The sequence below is a fragment of the Larus michahellis genome, chromosome 5 (genome assembly GCF_964199755.1).
Source record: "Larus michahellis chromosome 5, bLarMic1.1, whole genome shotgun sequence".
Lineage (NCBI taxonomy): Eukaryota > Metazoa > Chordata > Aves > Charadriiformes > Laridae > Larus > Larus michahellis.
In genome coordinates, this window is record NC_133900.1 from 28,164,250 (window position 1) to 28,185,410 (window position 21,161).

The 21,161-nt window shown below is 43.9% G+C and overlaps 1 protein-coding gene across 14 annotated transcripts in view; it reads left to right on the forward strand.

The window, feature by feature from the left end:
* The window catches only part of SLC20A2 (solute carrier family 20 member 2), a 58,553-nt gene that overhangs the window by 27,704 nt on the left and 9,688 nt on the right, over positions 1-21,161 (forward strand). For all 14 annotated transcript variants that reach the window (XM_074589349.1, XM_074589345.1, XM_074589338.1 and 11 more), the window contains 6 exons: positions 3,586-3,726; positions 4,970-5,055; positions 7,108-7,204; positions 9,253-9,369; positions 10,074-10,277; positions 11,725-12,313. In XM_074589349.1, the coding sequence (XP_074445450.1) occupies positions 3,586-3,726; positions 4,970-5,055; positions 7,108-7,204; positions 9,253-9,369; positions 10,074-10,277; positions 11,725-12,313 (1,234 nt within the window). The remainder of the gene's footprint in view (positions 1-3,585; positions 3,727-4,969; positions 5,056-7,107; positions 7,205-9,252; positions 9,370-10,073; positions 10,278-11,724; positions 12,314-21,161) is intronic.

A 21,161-nucleotide genomic window follows, 5' to 3' on the forward strand; every position in this document is an offset into this window, starting at 1 on the left:
TTAAGAAGAAATTCTGCATTTTAAATCTCAGAATTAATCACAAGTTACAAACTGCAGATTTCAATTTTTTTTTTCCTCAAATCCATTTCCAGCTTTTCTCTGGATGTGTGATATTTTTTCCTGTGTTTTCTCAGAGCCTTCCTAGATGTTTTCTTCTCCTCTTTCTGTTTTTGCTCTGCAATTTCCCCCCCGCCCCGTTCTCTCGTGCCTCATGATCATGTTTTTGCAAATGGACTTAGCTTCTGAATTTCGATGAGGCTTAAATGAGTCAATGGTCTGAGAGAGACCAAAAGTCACTGTATTCTCTTTCCAGATGTTGCTGGAAGATCCTTTGATGCTTGCAGCAAAGAGCAGATGGTGATTTTCAGGGCGACCTTTTCTCCTAAGAGAGAAAGAAGCAGGGAGCAATGGGATTAAAATGTTAAAATGTAACATTTTGTAATAATTTGTAGCATATTAAGATGTTGTTTGTTAGGCAGTTGGGAAGTTAGGGACTCTTGTTCCTGGGGGTAAATTGTAGTACTTCCCTAGCATTAACTAATTGTCAGGTTATTGTCAGGAATTGCCCAAGCGGTGTTCTAGAGGTCCTGGTGGGAGCTGAAGTCTGCATCTGGTGCAACTGAGGAGATGCCATGGACAGAGAGGACATCCCAGCCAGGATTAGCAAAGCAAAGTACTAACCCAGTCTTGCAGGTGGCGTGGTACTTGATGAGTGCTCGTGGCTGTCACACAGCACCAGAGCCTCAGGAGAATGGATGCGGTGCCTTCAGCAGCTGGGGAGCATGAAACGCACCCTGAGCCGACAGCCGGCTCAGGCGACTCTTGGTCAGGGCAGTCTGCAGCCAACCCTCCTTAGGAGACAGCAACCAGGAGGAAAGGGTATGTGCCCACAGTGTCAGCAGGCATGAAGAGTCTGAATTGGTTGATGAGAAGCTCCACATGAGGCATCAATGTGCACTCGCAGCACAGAAAGCCAACCATATTCTGGGCTGCATCAAAAGAAGCATGGCCAGCAGGCTGAGGGAGGTGATTCTCCCCCTCTGCTCTGCTCTGGTGAGACCCCACGTGGAGTACTGCATCCATGTCTGGGCCCCCAAAATAAGAAGGACATGGACCTGTTGGACCGAGCCTAGAGGGGTGCCACAAAGATGATCGGGGGCTGGAGCACCTCTCCTGTGAAGACAGTCTGAGAGAGTTGGGCTTGTTCAGCCTGGAGAAGAGAAGGCTCCAGGGAGATGTTATAGCCCCTTCCAGTACCTAAAGGGGGCCTACAGGAGAGATGGGGAGGGAGTGTTTATCAGGGAGTGTACTGATAGGATGAGGGGTAACAGGTTTAAACTGGAAGAGGAGAGACTTAGATGAGATATTAGGAAGAAATTCTTTACTGTGAAGGTGGTGAGACACTGGAACAGGTTGCCCAGGGAAGTTGTGGTTGCCCCATCCCTGAGACCGTTCAAGGCCAGGCTGGATGGGGCTTTGAGCAACCTGGTCTAGTGGGAGGTGTCCCTGCCCATGGCAGGGGGGTTGGAACTAGGTGATTTTCAAGGTCCCTTCCAACTCTAACCGTTCTATGATTCTGTGAATTCGAGACTCTGACTGATCAAGTGAGCCTCCTGCTTCATAGGTTAGTTTTGCAAAGATGAAAATTGGGAACGTGCATTTTGTGTTAAAGAGGAGTTAAAGCTTTGAGGTAGGTAGTTAAGGCATTACAAGCCCCAGAGGAAAGTCCTGCTCTGGCTTGATTTGTATGTCTTTCTTTTCCTTAATGTGCTTTCTTAAACATCTTTAGACCACGTGTTGTCCTTCTCAGAGCATCCATCTGTCCTCCGTCACTTTCCCTCTTGCTCTCCTGTTTATTTTCATGGTGAAGTTGATTAAATAAGAAATAGTGCCTCTATTTGCCCCCCAACAAAAAACCCAGTTCTCACTACACGTTTGCAATGCAGCTGTGACTTGGTTGCATTTTCCCTATTTTTTAGACTGAGTACTTCATAATTACATATCTATGGCTGGCTTATCTGTTTATTTGGCTCTTTACAGATTTTACCATCTGTTTTCTCTTTCACCTCACTTCCACTTGCTGATCTCTAAGTTCATGTCAAAGGTTTCAAAGTGTATTTATTTTTATTTTAGTACATGGGAAGAGAAGCCAAAAAACTAAAGAGCAGGTGTTCCTTGTTTGATCTAGAATTTCCAATAGCAATAGGAGTATCAGTTGTTTTGGGATAGTACCCCAGGAGAGATCAGCTTTACAAACTGGTTGACTTCCAAATGTAGCTGCATATGATGCCAGCAAATCACCATTTGCAGATGGCTCTGTTTCAAGACCTTCAAACCATCCTCTCCTGTTGGAATTGAGGATGGAGGCTGGCATTTTGACTAACAGCGTATGTCCGGCAGCCTTGCTTTATCACCTGTGGTCTGCTGGAGATCTGTTAAGAGAGGTGGCATGAGCCAAAAAAATACAGAATCTCTTATAGCAGTTTGATTGCATGAAGATTTAGTTTTAAGGCTATGAAGATGAGATCTTTCTAAGAATTCTCTAATATTAGGCGAGATCCACAGAAAGCTTCTGTCACTGCTGAAACAATTTTGGTGTCCTGAGGTTAGCACCACTGCAAGAGGAGTAGGGAACCTGGGTCCTTGCAACATGAAAATGAGTCAGAGCATGGAGTTGTGTGCTTGAGGGCTTGGTGGCCCACTGTGGTCTGATCTAACTATCGAAAGTTGGGACTGAAAAAAAATACAAGGCATCCTCTCTGGTGCTTGGGGTCTTTTTGTAATATTTTTTTTTTCTTTCTCCAGCACTCTTGGTGAACACCCTTCCTTGGGCCATCTGCTGGGCACCAAGCATCGCATTTACTTTATAGACCATTAGCCACTATCCCTTAGTTAGTTAGGGGATCTTATTTCCTTATGCCATGGGTATCTTTGTTGACTCCATGACTAAGATAAGCCTTTTCTGCAGTTCTGAATTTTTCCAGTGCTGCAATGAGCTGCAAATGAAGGTAGTCAGAGAGTCCTTATTTCCTCCTCAGTCCTTTTTTCCTATAGAGGACTCCGGATGGCGGCACGTCACTGAGAAGAGGCATAAAACACCCTGCCCCACAATTTGAGCCTTTCTCTGGTGGTATCTGAATTTAGGAGCATGGGTAGTTCATTAGTGAAACAGTGGATGCCTCCTCACACTCGGAGGCTTCCAGGTCCAGCTCTCAAGAATGAGGTTTTCTGAGCTTGATGCAGACTGGGAGCAGTTTGTGTATTGAGTCAGACAGGCTGTAAATACTGAAAGACTTACTTACAAAAAAAAAAAAAAAAAAAAAAAGCAGAGCTGTTGCGCCGTATAAGGAGCTGTTAGTAAAAAAAAGTCATAAGTAAGATGCAGTGTTCAAAGCTGCTATTGAACTGTCTTAGTATCTGCTTTTAGGGACAAAACAGGAACAAAACTCGCTTTAGGAGATCTCTGTTGTGCATGTGGAGTGTAGGCAGCGCTCGTAAAAGAATGTGGGTACTTGGCGAAGGATTTTCTGCATGACATTATTGTTACTGTTGTTGTTTATACCATACGGTTGGGTTCTTTTTTAGGTTCTGCTGTTTGGCAGCTAATAGCATCATTCTTGAAACTCCCGATATCGGGCACCCATTGCATCGTAGGTGCTACGATTGGTTTTTCTCTGGTGGCAATTGGCACCCAGGGAGTCCAGTGGATGCAGCTTGTCAAGATTGGTAAGTCCCGTTTCCTTTTATGTGTTGCGGGTATGTGCAAGAGTGTGTGCTGCCTGCAAAAAACATTCCCAGAAGTCTGCTTTGTGCTGGTAGTATTCCTTCCTTAAATTGTTTTCCACCCCAGTCCTGTCATTCAGAAGGTGCACTGATGCCGATTTCATTAATGGCTGCAGTGTGTCTCTGGTGGAGAAAGGGGTAAGACACAAGTTGCGTTTCCTCAGCAGTAGGCTGAGGAGACATTGTCCCTCAGAGACATGCTTCAAGGTTACATTCCTCCTCTTCTAATTCTTTTTGTGGCACCTCATACCACCTCGTTCTTGCTCTCAACAATGCTAGCCATCATGTGAATGCCCACAGTCATGTTTCTCCACCCACCAGCTTCAGGGAGGCAAAAGCTGGGCATACAGCACGTGTTTAACTCGCAGCCTCCCACTGCCAAGATCAGCACAGCCAAGCAGGGACGTGAAGGAGTTTTCATTATTGTTTTGGAAGCCTTGTAACCCAAGTTGCAGCCTAAACCCTGTATTAAAAGGATTTGATGCTGAAGGCAGGGAAATAAATTGGAGCTTCAGAGAAGTTGGAGCAATGCGTTGTTATTTTTTTTAATTCTGTCAAAAGTAGAAGAGAGTTTGCAATGACAGCAGAATCAACCTGTTAGCCGTGCCACAAACAATAAATCACTCTGGATGAGATTTCCAGAGCGCTGCCCTAATCCGGTTTTATTGAAATCAGTGGGAGTTTTGCCACCTACTTCAGTTAAATCAGTCTGGGACACTTGCAAATCTGTCCCGCAAAAAATGTACACGTGCTGTTCATTACAGTTGATGCTTCTGTGGCATTTTGGAAATTGAGACTTTTACCCTGCGAGCAGCATGGCATCCTGCTAGATGCAGTTGCTTTCCACTTGCTTGCAACATTCATGGTCATGGTGATTAGGAAATTACAGGGCTTTCTTGGTCCACTCTGCATCAAACTACAAGAAATTTTCATGATGAATTTGATTGCTAACTTGCAAAATTATCGGGAAATGCTTTGGCTGATGCTTCTAATTGTGCCTAGCATTACTTTGACTTTCATGAGTGTCAGTTGACATTGAGTTGCACCAGTTGTAAATAAACATACGGAACATTCATTCCAGTTGTACAAGGACTGATTTAAATTTATTGCTCGTTTACTACTTACTTAACTGTTACGGAAGAATACTGTTTATTTCATGTTTCATTCTTTGTTTTCTTCAACACAGTTGCCTCTTGGTTTATATCCCCGCTGTTATCTGGCTTGATGTCTGGAGTCCTCTTTGTGCTGATTAGATTCTTCATTTTAAACAAGGTAAATAAATTTCACTATTATAATGAGAAGGCTGCATTCTAGCCTCCCATTTGAGTGCTGGCATTTCCAGAGTTGAAAGTTTGTGGCTTGCTTTTTGGACAGGCGACCAGTCATTATTTTTATAGCTGTTGGAACTGTAATTGTTCTTAGTTCTGAAAGCTCAGAGTAAGTAATTTGACAAGTATTTGAGGCTTAGAAGGTGCTACGTGATAATTAATCAAACAGAATGTACGATATTAAAGGATGATACGTTGAGATTGCTTCTGTATTAGTACAAACTTGTTGGCATTGACTTGGCCTCACAATAGCCGTTCTGACTGTTATTCAAATAGAACAGTCCTCCCTTGGAGATACTCTAATTGGTATTTCGTAATTGTGAAATTTTAAGCTTTGGTTTTCTAGCACATCAGACATTAGAAGATGGGCTACTGCATATTTCCTAGATTCTCAAGAAATCTGAATCAGTGGGGTTCAGTGACCTCAGTCAAAAGTGGCAGGTTTGAGGTAACATCAGCCCATATATCTCCAGTGCAGAAGATGATTTGCCTGCCACCCACCATGAACTGGAAAACAGAACACTTTTATCTGCTCTTTCCATTTCTCTCACACCATTCAACTTGCTAAAATGGGGGAGTGCAGCGCATGACAATGACCTAAAATAAGGAACACTATATTAGCAGTTATACAGGGAACTTAAATAGATGAGGTATTAATTCTTTTGCTATAAATAACACCACCTGTAACCTCAGCTTCATCATTCTTTATTTCTGATGTAAATAAATGTCACTGATAAAAGCAGATGATAAATTTGATTGGACTCAGCTTTGGATTTAAAATTACTCAAGTTGCATAAAGTTCCTCTATTGCATTCAAAACCTAACAATTTAAAAAATTAGTCATCAAAATCACATGAACTCTGGTATAAAAGCCACATGTTTAAGCGTTTAAGTGTTCAAGCATTCAAGAGGTAGAAAAAGCTCAAGGTAAGGAAATTGTCTTCTGCCTGCCATCTGTGCCATTCACAAAGCAGTAAGTTCTGTAGAGCTTCTGGCATCAACAGGTAGCGACTTGCATTGTGTGCGTGCATAAAAAAAAAAAGAGCAGCTTTTTAGCTTGCGAGTCCATGCCCTGGTGTAGGGGTTCATGCCCTTGTTGAGGGTGTCTGTGAATAGCAGCTGTCCCTGCAGGTACAGCCTGTGCTGCAGCATGCTTCGGGACACAGCGCAGGGCGGCTGCAGTCTTCTCTTGCCTCCCTTGTTTAGCTCATGGCAGCGAGAAACAAAACCACATTAGCCAGCCCTTAGCTTCGTCAGGCTCTTTGCAAACACGCGAAGGCCCTCAAAAGGCCAAAGCAGTCTCCTCACAAAGGCTTTTTCCATGGTTCGCGCGGTGCGTTTCCACCGTGCTGTCAGCTGAGCCTCTCCTTGTGAGCAGCAAGGGCAGGAGACGGTGGCCGGCAGCGGGCACAGCAGCGTGCCGAGCATCACACGCTCGCTCTGTGCGTGTGTTACCTGCTTAATGTGGCCAGACGCTTCAATATGTCAGAGATTTCTGTTAGCTGGTGGAAGTGCTGGGCTGTCCCCGTTGAAACTGAGAGGTTAGGAATAAGGTTTTGCAACGGACGAGTTGCACTGATGCTTGTAGCCCTGCTCCAAAACTATCAAAGCCCTGTCCCACTCAGCGCCTGTCAGTTGTGCCGAGTGAAAGGGACTCCTCGTCTTGGAGACAAGATAGGTAAGGAAACACTTGCAGAAAGAAACCTGCCCGCAGGTCACCCAGTAGGTCTGCAGCCGACCTGAAAGTACAACCTGTCTCCCTGGTTCCCACTAACAGTGTCACGTTTCCCCAGAAGGCTGGTCCTTTCCAGGATCTGACTTGTGGATTTGGGTGTAACCAGACAGTTCACCCATCCTTTGCTCACTAGCCACCCAGAAACTCCACCTGCCTGGCACTGACTTGGGAGCACGCGTTTTCATCATGGCAGTTTGTGCTGACATTAATCTGGTGGAAAATCCAGCTAATGTTTCCTTTTTTTCTGCGTTTTCTATGCAGGAAGACCCTGTGCCCAATGGTCTCCGCGCACTTCCAGTGTTTTATGCTGCTACCATAGCTATTAACGTGTTTTCCATCATGTACACGGGGGCACCAGGTGAGTGAGCCGTCGGCAGCGGGAGGCAGGGGGGAGGCTTCCCTCCCTCCTACCCACGGTGCGCGACGATGCTGTGCCAGCGAGCTGCCAGGTAGCTGTCGACACCACACGGTTATCTCCTACGCCAGGAGTTAGCGAGGGCGAGGGTAGATCATACACCTCCCCGCATGCTTCTCTTTGTGCACGTGTTTTTGTGACGCCCTCCTGATCACGCCGGTTAGTGGGGAAGAGCGCAGCTACGGGAAAAAAAATCCCTCTTTAGGGGAAGGGGAAATATTGAGCTGCCGGCTTCGGCTTCATAAACCTGAGCACGTGTTGAGCTCTCAAAGGTATTCCAGATACACGCATCAAGGAGAGAAGTTTCAGAAGGTTCAGGGCAGTAAGAGCGGGCAGGCTGTTTGCACTCAGTCTAAGGCTATAGCTCCATTGAAATCAGCAGAGTCACTGTTCTGGCAGAGCTGGCACGGAGCCTATTAATTAAATTTACTTCTTTATTTCCCTTCAATGATAAGAAGCCCTGAGCCTGTTCCTGCATTGAGTGCGTCTTCTTTCTTGGGTGCTGTGTTTTCGTCGTAACTCAGTAGAAGCAAATGAGACATGTCATTTTCAGGACTTTATTTATATTTTTGTATAGTTGTATATTTTATGTGCATTTATATGTTTGTGTTTATTTATGTTTGTGTTTATATTTGAACTTATATTTATATTTTTATATTTATGTTTGTATATTTATATTATCACATTTTATGTTTATATATTTACATTTCTAAGTTTATATTTAAATTTACTTAAGCAGTGTACATTTAAACACACGCAGCAAAAGAGTTCATAAAAAAGATATTCAGTGCTCTCAACTACTTTATTGAAGACTCTGGTCATTAAGTGTTATATTTAGATTAGATTATTATCCCAGAGCCATGAAGGAACAGGCAACTGAAAAGAGCTCCTGAACACGCCCCTGAATTAAGAAAGCAGGCTTAGAAAGTGACCTTTTTTGAAAGAAATTTGTTTTCTTTAAAACCTGATGCACTAGATAGATATACTGGATAAATGCAGTCCATAGACTCTACTTCGTAACATAGCATTACTGAAATTAATAAAAAGCTCGAGAAGTTCCCAATTTGAGGATAACATAACTCAACCATCCCTTTTTCTTAAGTCTAATTGGCTATGTATCCAAGATGTTTCACAGTAAATCAGCTGTATAGCCAACATTTCCTCATGAGCTGTACTGCAGAAGTAGGTCAGGCACTCTGCAGTGACTCATTAAGCAAAATAAATGAAATAAGAATCTTAATGTCCCTTCTGTTTCAGCTTAGCAGTCTTTAAAGTGCGTGATTAAAAAGGTGGGACTCCATTTTTGATACTCAGGAAATACATATTTACTCTCCAAGGCCTCTGTCCTGGCAACATTTACTCACAGGGATGAATTAATCACATAGGTTTCAAGACAGGCGTGTGTATGCAGGTTTGAGGGATCGGAGTCCAAGCTATTTCTTCAGTAAGGGTCTGATCATTTAATTGAACAAGCGCAACGAGCTCTGTTGGGGGGAGACATACGGGAGCATGAGTTATCGGCATGATAGCGCATTGCAGGACTGAAACCTCAGCTCTCTCAGGTGCTACATTAAGCTATTATCGTAAGCAGATAATGGCTTAGATTAAGCTAAGCATCAAGCTTTATTGACCAGAGCAAAGGTCAGGTAAATACTTACCCTAATGGGTAACATGGTTTAACGTGCGTTACTGTATAAAATCACTGCAAACTTGTTTTTGCAGCCCTGATGTGGGAGTTCTACCCCTGACTTCTTTAGAAGTAAGATCACAGTGGGGTAACAGAGAATTGGAAGACTAAACCTGCAACTTTTTACCTGTCAACTAGCCCCTAAATACTGCATTAACTGATATATATGTTAAAAACTATTATGTTGGGTTTGCGTACTTTGTGAACACAGGCTTTTCTGCAACAGACTGTTCTTCCACTGCCTGAGATAATTAAGTCATGTTAATTTATGGTTCGGTTGTGTTTTATTTCTTTGTCTTCACAGTACTGGGACTGGTACTGCCAATGTGGGCCATTGCTCTAATATCAGTCGGCGTATCCTTAGTATTTGCCATCTTGGTCTGGATTTTTGTCTGCCCTTGGATGAAGAGAAAAATAGAAAGTAAGTAGTTGCTTGGTGAAATGAGAGTGATGTAAAATTGTGGAAAATTGCATTTCAGAGCTGGAAGTGCCCTTGAGAGGTCACCTAGTCCAGTCCCCACCCACGGGCAGGATGTGCTTGAACTGTTCCTCATGTATTTGTGTAACCTGCTCTTAAAAACCTGCAGTGGTAGAAATTCAAAACCTTGTTAGGCAAACCATTGCAGTGCTGTCTTCTTCTAGAGTCTAGCAGAAACAGGAAAATAAAACCTGGAATATAATCCGTTTTATATTTTATTAAGGAAACATTAAAGAGGAAAAATCTGGCAGACTGATTATCTTTAAGTGATTTCTTTAACTCTACAGTAAGTTGGGCTGATCACAGCTTTTAGCTTTAGAGTGTTTTGCTTGTTTGCTTTGCTACTCTCAACGAATGCAGTGTTTAAAACGCAGAGAAAAGTTTCAGATTTCATTAATAAATGAGCAGCTCGGTGTTTTACTGTAGTTACCTGCTTTGGCGAATTTTGTAGGAAGAAACGAAGATGCTCTAGAATTTTCTCAGATGAATTTAGTAAAGATAAGTGTTAGAATTAAATAAAGAATGTGTATGAAACAGGGCCCGGTTACTGTATCCACGTTGATCTATGCCCTTGATGCAAACAGTAGAAACATAAGCAGCAAGACGGGTAGGTTGGGTTTAAAATTACAGGACTGTTATTTCCTTAGGCCGGTTAAAGAAAGATGCTGCACTGTCAAGGATATCAGATGAAAGTCTTGATAAAATTCAAGATGAAGAAACACCAGTCTTTAAAGAGCTTCCCGGTGCCAAAGCATCTGACGAGAGCACGATTCCCCTTACTGGCTCCGTAACAGAAGCTGCTGGGGCATCAGATACTATTGCAAATGGAAACCATCCGCGTGTGCCCTATGGTAAGAAACTAAGACAAGACAAGAGGGTTCATCTTCTCCCTGTTTCAATAGGGTTTCTTAACTGCAAGGAGGTCTCTGTTTGAAACGGTAAGTTAGTGTTTGGGATTTCCAGCTCTAATCCCTCTTCAGCACTTGTTGGGAAAGATGCTCGTTTACAAGGGACATTTTCTAGAGAGGACTTAATAACAATTACATTTTGTTTGGCTGTATTTCAATTTTAGAAACAGCTGAAAATGAAAATTGCTTTCATTTTTTGCTTTACTTTGTATCCTTAATGGCATTTCTGTCCTTTTAAGCAGTGGAAAAATACAGCTAACACAAATTGCTGATGTATGAAGGTTAAATTCAGCATAAAGATGATTAGCATACTACCACAGGAGATGAAAAGATTTGGGCTTTAGTTGACAAATGTATGACTGTTTGGAGCGTGTCCACTAGAAAAATCTGACGCATTGTTTTCTGAACGTATATTTATAAGAAGTAGGATTGTGTGCATAAAGCTCTTTTTGTTCTCCCCTGTGGTGGGATCGCACCCCCCCCCACACACACACTTAGCAGTCTGCTGACTTTGATATCACTTTGCTAACATCTACACAGCCCTGTAATTTGGTTAATAAATGCCTAATATATTCAACTGATTCTTACAAAATCAAATAAGTCATGACGTGAAGCCCTTTGAGTGTGTGCTTCCAGATTAAAAATAGCTAAAAACGTTTCTGAATGTTGCACAGTGGAAATCCGGGAAGTCAGGAAATGAAAAAGATAATTCCTTCAGAAATATTGCTCTAGCTGTGACATGTGTCCTACAGCATTTGCTAATGTTAAATGTATACAGAGGGAATAACTATCATCATGTTCATAGAAATAAGATATACAAAATGTTGGAATAGCTGAGGAAATATTTCTGCAGAATGTTAAATTTTTTGCTTTCTGTTGTTTTTTTTTTAAATTATTTTTAAAAGTTATGTAAAAGTCTCTTAAACATAGGTACTTTTGAAAGGTGACCTCATATTCAGTATGAATTTACAGTAAACCTCCTTTCCTGAAATCCTTATTGTGCCTGTTCAGTGTAGACAAAACCTCAGAAACTGTAGAGGCTATTTTACAAAAAAAAGGAATATTATAGAAAATATTTTTTCAAAGAACCTGAGGATTTAACCTTCAACTATCACGTTTGAATAGCCGATCCGAACTGACTTGCTGCAGGTCATACAGCGTGTCTGGGGGAGACCCAACGCTGGAACAAAGCTCTTTTTGCACAGAAGATGAAAGAGTTTGTTTTGCAGTGAGTTGAATCTTGGCTTATTCACTGCATATATTGGAAACTGATCTCCTTTTTCTTGTACTCTTGGATTGCTGCTGTTTTATTATCTCCCGAAGTGGGAGGGGAGGGGGCTTCTGTATTACATTTTGTAGAAATAAAAACTCTAAATCTCGGCCTTTTTAGGAAGGGCATTTTCCATGACGCACACCTCGGTGAAATCACCTGTTTCCAATGGCACCTTCAGCTTCGATGGCCAGATGAGGAGCGACGGCCACGTTTATCACACTGTGCACAAGGACTCAGGTTTATACAAAGACTTGCTCCAGAAAATACACCTGGAAAGGGCCACCGACGAGAGGCCCTCTCAAGAAAACAACTACAAACTCTTACGACGCAACAACAGTTACACGTGTTACACAGCTGCTATTTGTGGCATGCCCGTGCATTCCTCCTTTAAGGCAGCGGATACGTCGACTCCAGAGGACAGTGAGAAGTTAGTGGGCGACACTGTTTCCTACTCCAAGAAGCGAGTTCGCTACGACAGCTACTCCAGCTATTGCAACGCCGTGGCTGAGGCAGAGATCGAGGCAGAGGAAGGTGGGGTGGAAATGAAGTTGGCCTCTGAACTCGCAGATCCTAACCGGCCCCCCGTTGATCCCGTGGAAGAGGATAAGGAAGAGAAAGACACCTCTCAGGTCCATCTGCTTTTCCACTTCCTCCAGATCTTAACAGCCTGCTTTGGATCCTTTGCCCATGGAGGTAATGATGTCAGGTAAGAGGATGAGATCTCACAAACCAGCAATTTTGCGGTTTAAGTGCTTGGAGCAAGCTTTGCCAGCTTGGCCGGTCAGAAAGCGTTTTCAGTTTTGCAGGCAGATGATCATCAGGGCTGTGTTTTGCAAAGCTTGTGACACTGATGTCCCTGGTGCTTTCCAGGAGTTGGGCTGCTCTGTCTCTGGTTTATTTTCTTCTTAATGATAACATCTTTTTTTATTCGCTGCTAAATAATTGTGCAGTAATTAGTTTAATTAAGGTTTAATTTTGGCAAGCTTTGAGGCATTGAGATTCCCCCTGGCATGCCAACCACTGTAAAAGCAAACAGGACATTCCCAGCCCCCCAGAGTTCGCAGCCTATTTTAACTGTGAGATTGGAGACCATCAGAAAATGAGAGGTTGAGAGTATTTTTGTCACTAGATGAATTTCATCTCTTGTCACATTCTGAAAAGAGGTGTGTGAAGACCATCTTCATTTTGATTGCTGCAGCCCTTATAGACTTCCCTTTGCTGAATCTTTTGCTTGGAGTTTTCCAGGGGTCTAGTGCCGTGTGAGGCAGTGTATCACTAAACAGCCCAGCAAATCTAACAAGCCTTAACATCAAAGTCCTACTGAAGTTCATGAACTGCACATACAATTTCTCCAGCTGCCACAGTTCTCAGCAAAATAAAGAGAGCCTACCCCTTGAGGAGCCCGGGGCACGTTCCTGTGCCCCATGTGGAGAGGGGACATGGGCTATGGCTCATCTCTTTGTGCTCATTTAAGAAGCTTCCCATCTCCTAGTATAGTCCTGGTACGCAGTACTCCCTGACAGCAGTTTTATCCAGAGCTGCTATCACCATTCCTTGAGTTTGGAAGAAGCCAGTGAGTTCATCCTTCAGTCATTTGGCTTGTGTTGGTCCTTAAATCCTGTGGCATTAGCATCATTTTCCAGGAATAAAGGAAAAGGATCATCCTCCAGGAGTCTTTCTCTCATGTTCATATCGACTCAGGCAGCTGAAAAAATCCCAAAGTTGGTCTCAGAATTGTTTATCTGCACCTCTTTGCCCTTCATCATCTGGTCAGACCCCCGGGAAATAGTGTCTCTTCACTCACTCATTTGCCAGCCTCTTTCCCTTTGAAGGCTCGGCTCTGTTTTATTCCACAAAGTACAAAACTTTTGACCAAACGATGGAGGGTGTAGGCTCAGGATGGAGCATTTTATACCTTCCTCTTCTGCGCTCACATTGCTTCATAATGTTATAACATTATAAAATTGCTTCATCTGCAGGGCCCTATTGCACCTTGCCACCTCAGTGGCACATGGCTGATGGGCAGTTTGGATGTTTTTGCTCTGTCCCTGGGAACACTGCATATTTTTCCTTTAGGATTTGGCTGCAACTGCCTCTTCCCTATGCCTGGAGCGATCCACTTGGTATTTAGTAGGCACTCTTTCCTGTATCCTGATAAGGTCCCCCAAGAAATCCACTCAGAAGCTGCTTGTTGAAGCAGTGGTCCTTATTTGGGTTGTAGCTGGGGGGTTGTACTGAGTCTCCTTCCTGCTGAACCTTCGCAGTGTTAGCCGTGCCCTGGCGGTGTCTGTTTCAGCATTAGCAGTGGGGCTTTGCAGCGTTCATAACTTTCATAGTCCTCCTTAGGCGCCTGGGCAAAAGCTGTCCCACTCAGCAAGGAGGGTGGTTATTGCTCCACGCTCCTGTCAGCCACCCGATGTAACTCGCAGCTCATCTCAAAAACACTTACAAACGTCTCTTCCCTCCCCGTCCATCCAGTGTCCTGGGAATTTGGAACAGGGCTTTCTGAAGAGCCTTCTTGTCCTCGCTCTTGTTATTGCTCCCTTTGTATCTGCGGGGATCTGGCTCTGTGAAAGAGTCCAGGTCCCCTCATCCTCTGGATCAGAGGGCAGCGGTGCAACTTGCTTTCCTCTCAGCTGGTCTCCGTTGATCAGGACCTTTGCTCTGAGCACACTGGGCAAGAGCAAAGACCCATGGAGGCTGGAACCTGTGCTCTGCAAGTGGCCAGCAGTGAGTGCCAAGGGGAACGTAGGAAAAAGGACAAACACTGCTGATACTTCTTGTAATGTACCCTGAGAAGCACATTGCAAAAAGTTCACAGCCTACTGCCGTAGCCGCCCCTGCTCCTTGATTCCCTGTAGGTGATGTCTATACATTCTCCTTAGTGACTCACACGTTTATGCAAGCATCACTTGCCTTATCTGTAGGAGGCAAGGGAAGTAGAGTTTGTTAGAAGTGATCTGTAAGGATGCAGTGAGTTCAGAAATCAAATTTGGTGTTGATAGGAGCTGGACAGGATGAAAGACAAGGCTTAGGCTCTGTGCAGTATGCTTTGTTGCATCTTACAGCCTAATTTCCCCAGAATTCTGCATTTGGACTGGCTTGTTGCCTTGGGAATATCCTTTTCTGAAAATTCATATTTTTTTAGTGTTTTGCGGATCTCTACTTCTGTCGGGGATCCTACCAAGTTTACCAGCTAGCATGGGTTTTTATTAAATGCCGTTTATTCCAAAATCTCTTCTTAAACTGAGTTAATGTAATTGCAAAACTAAAGAACAAGTTAGCTTCATTTTATCAAAGCTGGTAGAAATGCAAGAAGATGGTCATGGGTGTAGGATTGGGTAGGAACCCATCCTTGCAATTGTACTGAGTTCCAGCTAAGCAATAAAAAGTAAAGACCCCTTTGTATGTCAAAAACGTTGAGCAGATAAAACACTCTGGGAATGCAGGTATCTATCCAGTGGATTATGTAGCAGAGACATTTTGCTGGTCTTTGTCTAGCAGAGCAGAAGATTTCTTACTGGGCTCTTGGCTCCTCTGCATGTTGCATAAAGATCTGCAGAGCCCAAAAAGCAGCGTGGCGTTTTAAAAATAATGCAGTAGAACCTAGCTAGTAGCATGGCTTTCTGTCCACATTTCTCTAAGAAAGCAAGCCTTGGCAATCCATCTTCCACCGAAGGCTGCTATCTTGTCATCTCCCTCCCTCGTTCACTTTCCTTCTGCTCATTTTAGGTGCTGCTGTCAACCTGCTTCTCTATTTTTTTCTCAGCCTTGAATCCTGTTAAAATCCTGCTTTCCTCTGCATTTGGTTTTAAGCTCCTCACTCATATTTAGGGCTGCACCTCCATTGTCCATATCTTTTTCTTTGGACTTGTCTCCTACATTTTCCTTCTCCATCTTGGAACTCACTCTTTTCCCATGTTTTCTATTTATTTTCCATCAGGCTGTTTGCTGGTATTCCTTGAAGGGACAGGAGCAGGTAAGAGGAGCAGAGAGAGAAAAATTATAAAGCTAATATAAAAATGAAAAACTGCAGGTAGTTAAATGATCGACGTGTTTTAGAGCGTGTTTAAGCATGAGGCATAGGGTATGGACTGAACCATGATGCAGCTCAGAAACGCTTTATGGAGCAGAAGTGCCCCAAATAGTTTGGATAGCACTTTAGCGGGCAAAAAATCATATGGAGATCTCCCTTGTTTCATTGTCCAGGCCTTCCACTGGATGTGGAAAAGTTAAATCAGTATTTTGCCTTCGACTGCAGAACTAACACATAACAAGGGGAGCTAGAACCCTGTTTCTTCCAAGATGATGCTTTTTTAGCATCGTAAGGATACCAGCCGTCTTTGCTGTAGGAGCTGATGCTTGTAGCAGTCCGGGCTCGTGTTTAGGCTGACATCAGCAGGAATCCTGGCCGGGGCAGTTGTGCATTAAAAGAAACAGGGAGTCATGGTTACTCCTTATTTGGGTGACTGTTTTGTTCAGACCATCCCCTCCCGCCCCTCTGCCACAGAGCTTATATGCGCTGTGTCAAGGATGCTGGAGCCCATCCAGGGCTGGGACTAACTGAGCCGGGCCGAGAGCCTTGTGACACCATCATGGCACATGGGCTGAATGAAATCTAAAGAATTTAAAATCCCGACTAAATTGTGTTGGGACAGAACCGCTGAAAAAAAACCCGTTGTTGTTGAGCTTAATTAGCGGCGCCAAGTGAGCAGGTCCCACTGGCTCAGCACCCGAGCACAAAGGGAGCACGTCAGGTCATTGCAAGGGCAACGGCAGAATGAAAAGGGCAGGATGGAAAAAAAGACCTGGGCCAGGAGCGTGACACAAGGAGAGCTGCCAGCTTCCTAACTGCTTGTTCAGAGCCAGCTTTCCAGAGGCTGGGAGGCTAGGCTTTGTTGGCCGGCGGGGATTATATGCACCTATGGTTGAGTTGGACTGAGCTTATTTTCTGTAAATATAGGTTGGTTCCGCAGGAAATGCAGGTAGTGGGAGAGTTGCTGAAGCTGGAGTGTTTATCCTGTGTTTCCAAGTCTGGAAGCATATCTGAATTAACTAGTTCCCGAAAATGAAGGCAGTTGGGCAGGCTGTTTTGGAAGTGGCCAGAGAGAACTGCCCCTGCCCATGGCAGGGGGGCTGGAACAAGATGGTCTTTAAGATCCCTTCCAACCCGAACCATTCTATGATCCTGTGACTGTGAACCCCATAGCTGTCTCCTGTGCTCAGCACAACGGTGGCTGCGGCTCCTTTGCTGCAGGGCTGGGAATGAGAAAGCTGTGAGCAAACGGTGCGTCGGCCCCGCAGCCCATCCCAGCAAACGGGAAAACGCTTTTGTTGACTCAAGCAACCTCTGGAGCTCGCTATTCCTTGAATTATCGCAATCGAAGCGGGATGACCCATGGAAGGATGCTGTAGGTTGACATGGGGATTGCTGATTAAAATCTGCTGTAGGAAGGAGAAACCTGCTTGCAGATGTTTCACAGTTGTGTGGGGCATCTCAGTTCTGCTGAGTTCCTGCTGCATAAATTGTTTGAATGTGGCCGCTCTAATTAAATTTCACGTGGAGGACTTCAGGACTACCCTTGCGTGTTCACAGTTAGATATTATAGGAAAAAGGGGTCATTCATGCTAGAGTCTGCAGGAAATGCCATATAAATTTATAGCACAAGCTTGACAAAGAATGGCTCTCTTATTATCCAAACAATATAGGCTACATTACTGAAGATAGGATTTAAAACCATTTCAGAGCTATAGTAAAAATGTTTAGCATTTTTTATATATTTCTACACATTGTCTCAGTGGTTTTAGGGAAACTGAACAGCTACCAGATAGGTAATTCACTGTTAAGCAAAGCAATGCAAGTGAAACTAGGAAATACTCGCTAGCCCAAAATACAGGGAGAGGAAACTTCTCCTTTCACCTCCCTACAGATTTCTGTGGAGTTTTAGGTCAGAGCACACAAAGAGCAGCGAGACTCACCTTTTCCCCTCTTCCTAAAGTAAATGCAATGGGATTAAAGGAGGGAAGGGCCAGAAGATGGCCAGTATCTCACTGCACACAGAGAGCTTAGTGGGATTCAGTCTCCTGGCTAAATAAGGAGCCTAAAGGAGCTATAATAAGGCTGGATTACAAAATGAGTACTTCTTATTTCCTCCCTGAAACCTGCGGTCAAGATCACTTAGAATATTTAGGAAGCTAATCTGTCCATTACTATTACTGAGAGCAGCATGAAATCTGATTTCTTCCCTTTTTAATAGCAGTCTGTCCTGAAAGTGCAGCCAGTGTCCTGAGTAGGTATGACTCTTTGCTTGTGTCCTTAATTGTGCAGGTACGTGGCATCTTTGTTGTGCCACGCAGGCAAGCCATAGAAGAGCAGCAAGAAACAGGGGGCTCTGGTGGGTCCAGGAATCCCTCCCCCATCCTGCTGTGGCTGGGCTTGCTGGGGGAAGGCTGGTGCTGGTGGGAGAGGAGGAGGATGGACCCAAACCTCCAGGCTGCAGGGAGCTGGGGTTTCAGGGCCAGCATTTACAGTACACAGCGATGAGCTGCAGGAAGAAATAAGTGGCCTTCCTGACTCATTAACGCACACAAAGCTTGCACTTCACAGGCCACAGCTGTGACACACTTCTATTGCTCTATGGTATACGTGCTATTTCCAAGCTGTCTCATTATTTGAACTAGGATAAAACTCTGCCAATAATCTGAGATCTCTGGAGATTAGGACATTATTTTTTTCCTGTTGGTACATACGGGCGTATCTTCCTCGCACCCTTACTCAACTGGGTGATGTCTCTGGGCATAACTGCAGCATATTCAGAGATATCATCCCATTTATTTTCCCAGTGCAAAGTTGGTTTGTGAAATCCTGGTTTGGGAAATAGTCAAATGACTGGGGATTTTGTAATTATATTTCTAATACTGGAAGCCTAATATAGATTTCTCAGACGTCTATTTTGCTCGTCATTCAGTTTTAATCGGTGATAATGTATGTGTCAAGCTTCTGTCACTCAACTAGAAGAAGTAGCTACAATACAATCTGCTTTGTCAGGTAGCAGAGAATCAAAGCATGGTCATCAAGTAGTCTGTAGATTGTGGGTTATAACACAAAGCTTATTAGAGTGTAGCATTCAAATACAATTAGATTTTGGTTTTGAGCAACTCATGACTCCCCTCAAATAAGAAGCAGCGAGGTAATAGCAGTGTTGCTAGTTCATAAAATATTATGACAAGTCTGGTGGGATTTGGTAATAGAGCATTCAGCTGATGACATCCTTCCATTACTGAAAAAAACTCTTAATTTTTACTAAAAAAAAAAAGGTCGTAGTCCTTGTTCCTCCAGAGGAGGGCCTGGACTTGTGACCCAAAGGTACCTAAAAATGTGTGTGCGTGCATGGGAAACTGTAATTTCTAAGCTTGTCTCATGATAGCTGTATGTGGGGTTTTTTTTGGTTGGTAATACTATCTGTCTCACAGGGGAGAGGAGAAGCCAACTCTATTTATAGTTCAGATTCACTGTCAAATGCTATCTTTCACAACAGCTTTATAAATGGTGCGGGACAGATTCTCAACTGGCACAAGCGAGCAGAAAAAAGAGAAGTTGTGCCAATTCCCGTTAGTCGAGAGAGCTAGCGAAATCATCATGAGGGTCAGACAGCACTTCAGAAACACTCAGCAGCACTTCGCTGAACCGCCGTGACACGTGTCTGCAAGTACGAGCGTTGCTGTACATGGCATTTAATCCTGTATCGCGCCTCGGGGGAAGGCAAAGAGCCCCCACGCACCGCCCCTGCTGCAAAGTCCTGTGCCCTGCGAGTAACCGGGGCCAGCGGAACACGGCAGAGATGATGGAAAATACTGGACGTGGAGAATACACTTCACGACAGGTAGACTCAGGAGTTAGGCTTCATATGCCATCATGTTTTATAAATTCACAATTAACTCATAATGGTCACCCTCTTGTGCTCAGTGGAAAAAATGTGTATTAGGTGAACAAAACTAAAGTAGCACCACGACAGGAGTTAGCTTATCTTGGCTTTTAAACCCAATAGCTAAATAATACGATAACAGCCTCAAAAACACTTCAGTTACATAGGAACCTAGTGGCAGTTTTACATATAGATAGATGCAGATAGGCGTTCAGAGCCCCTGGGTGGCCTTTTCAGGCTTTTTTCTTCTCCCTCTAAACTACCACGAATAAGACTTGGAGCTCCAGCAGAAAGGAGAGTTAGTTAAGGCAAGTAAAAGAGCTGCGTGGGAGAGTAAGAGAAAATCACTTCTTGAAAATAGACTTGTGAAACAAGTCTTAGCCAAATGCATGGAAGATTTTAGGTCTGCTTTCCTGCTAATCATGTCTTGAGTCAAATGAGATAGAAACGGTGGGAAATATTGTGAAAGCCACATCCCAGTCTAGCCAGCGTCCTTGTGGTTCATCTGCTTAGTCACTCAGCTGCAAGAGACATCTGATAACCACAGAAGTTCTCAAAGCAAAATCTCTTACCTAACGCTTTTTTTTTGGTGTGTTTTTTTCTTTCTTACTCTTCAGTTGGGACTGGTTGTCTTCTACCAACGAACTCTTCCTAGTCCCAAGGATGGTTGATTGCACGTGATTGTGGTAGTGTCTCAAAGCTGATGTATGTAGTACCAAGATCCTTGTCTTTGCAATTCGTGAGTTAGGCACATTCATTGTGAGCTTTTGGTAGTTTTGTGGTGGGACAGGCCTAATGGCTTCTTCTAGAGCTGTTCTCCATTGGCATAGGAGGCGTTGATACCACAAGCCCCTGGGACTGGACCTGCTGAACAAATCCATCAGTGGAAGGAGCCCTCTGAAGAGCCATGATGGTGGTAGATTGGAGCCACCGGCTTGCACACCACTGCCGGTTTGCTGGCTGTTGGTAGCCGCTTGCAGGTATTCAGGCTGGGAGATGCCTTTGTCCCTACCAGCTGAACATTTAGGTCACATTAAACGTGATTTAGAGGGAGAGAAGAAATGCCTCTCTGGTATAGATAACCAGTGGTGCAGATACCCACAAATGAAAATGCAGTTAATTACCTTTTTGCCTTTCCGAGCATAAATGGATCCAGTGCTCCTCTGCTGTCTTTTCCTGCAGGGAAGGTATCAGAAGTGCTGCCTCTGTGGGCACCGCTGTCGTCTCTTCTGATTTGTTGGGCAGCATCAGCCATTCAGATCCTCCGAGGCTGAGCATAAGTCAGCAGAGTTTTGCTTTGCCTTCTGTTGCCACAAATAAGAAAATAACCTTTTCTTTGAGGATTAGGCTTAGTTGATTCACAGAGGTGTAGCATTTGCAAATAATTAAAACTGGATTTTGGTACAAAAGAGCATAGTTTGCTGCTGTAGTTTTTGAAACCTTTTCTGTCTTCTCATTTACATTAGGACTGACAAATATCCATCCATAATCTCTTCAGAACAGTCAGGAATCAGTGCCTGGGCTCACTCCAAATGTACCTGTTATTTTCAACGGGGAGGTTCTCCCCATGTTGTACAGCACTATAAGAAGGGATGATCAGTTTTCCCTTTATTCATCTGATCAAAGTTT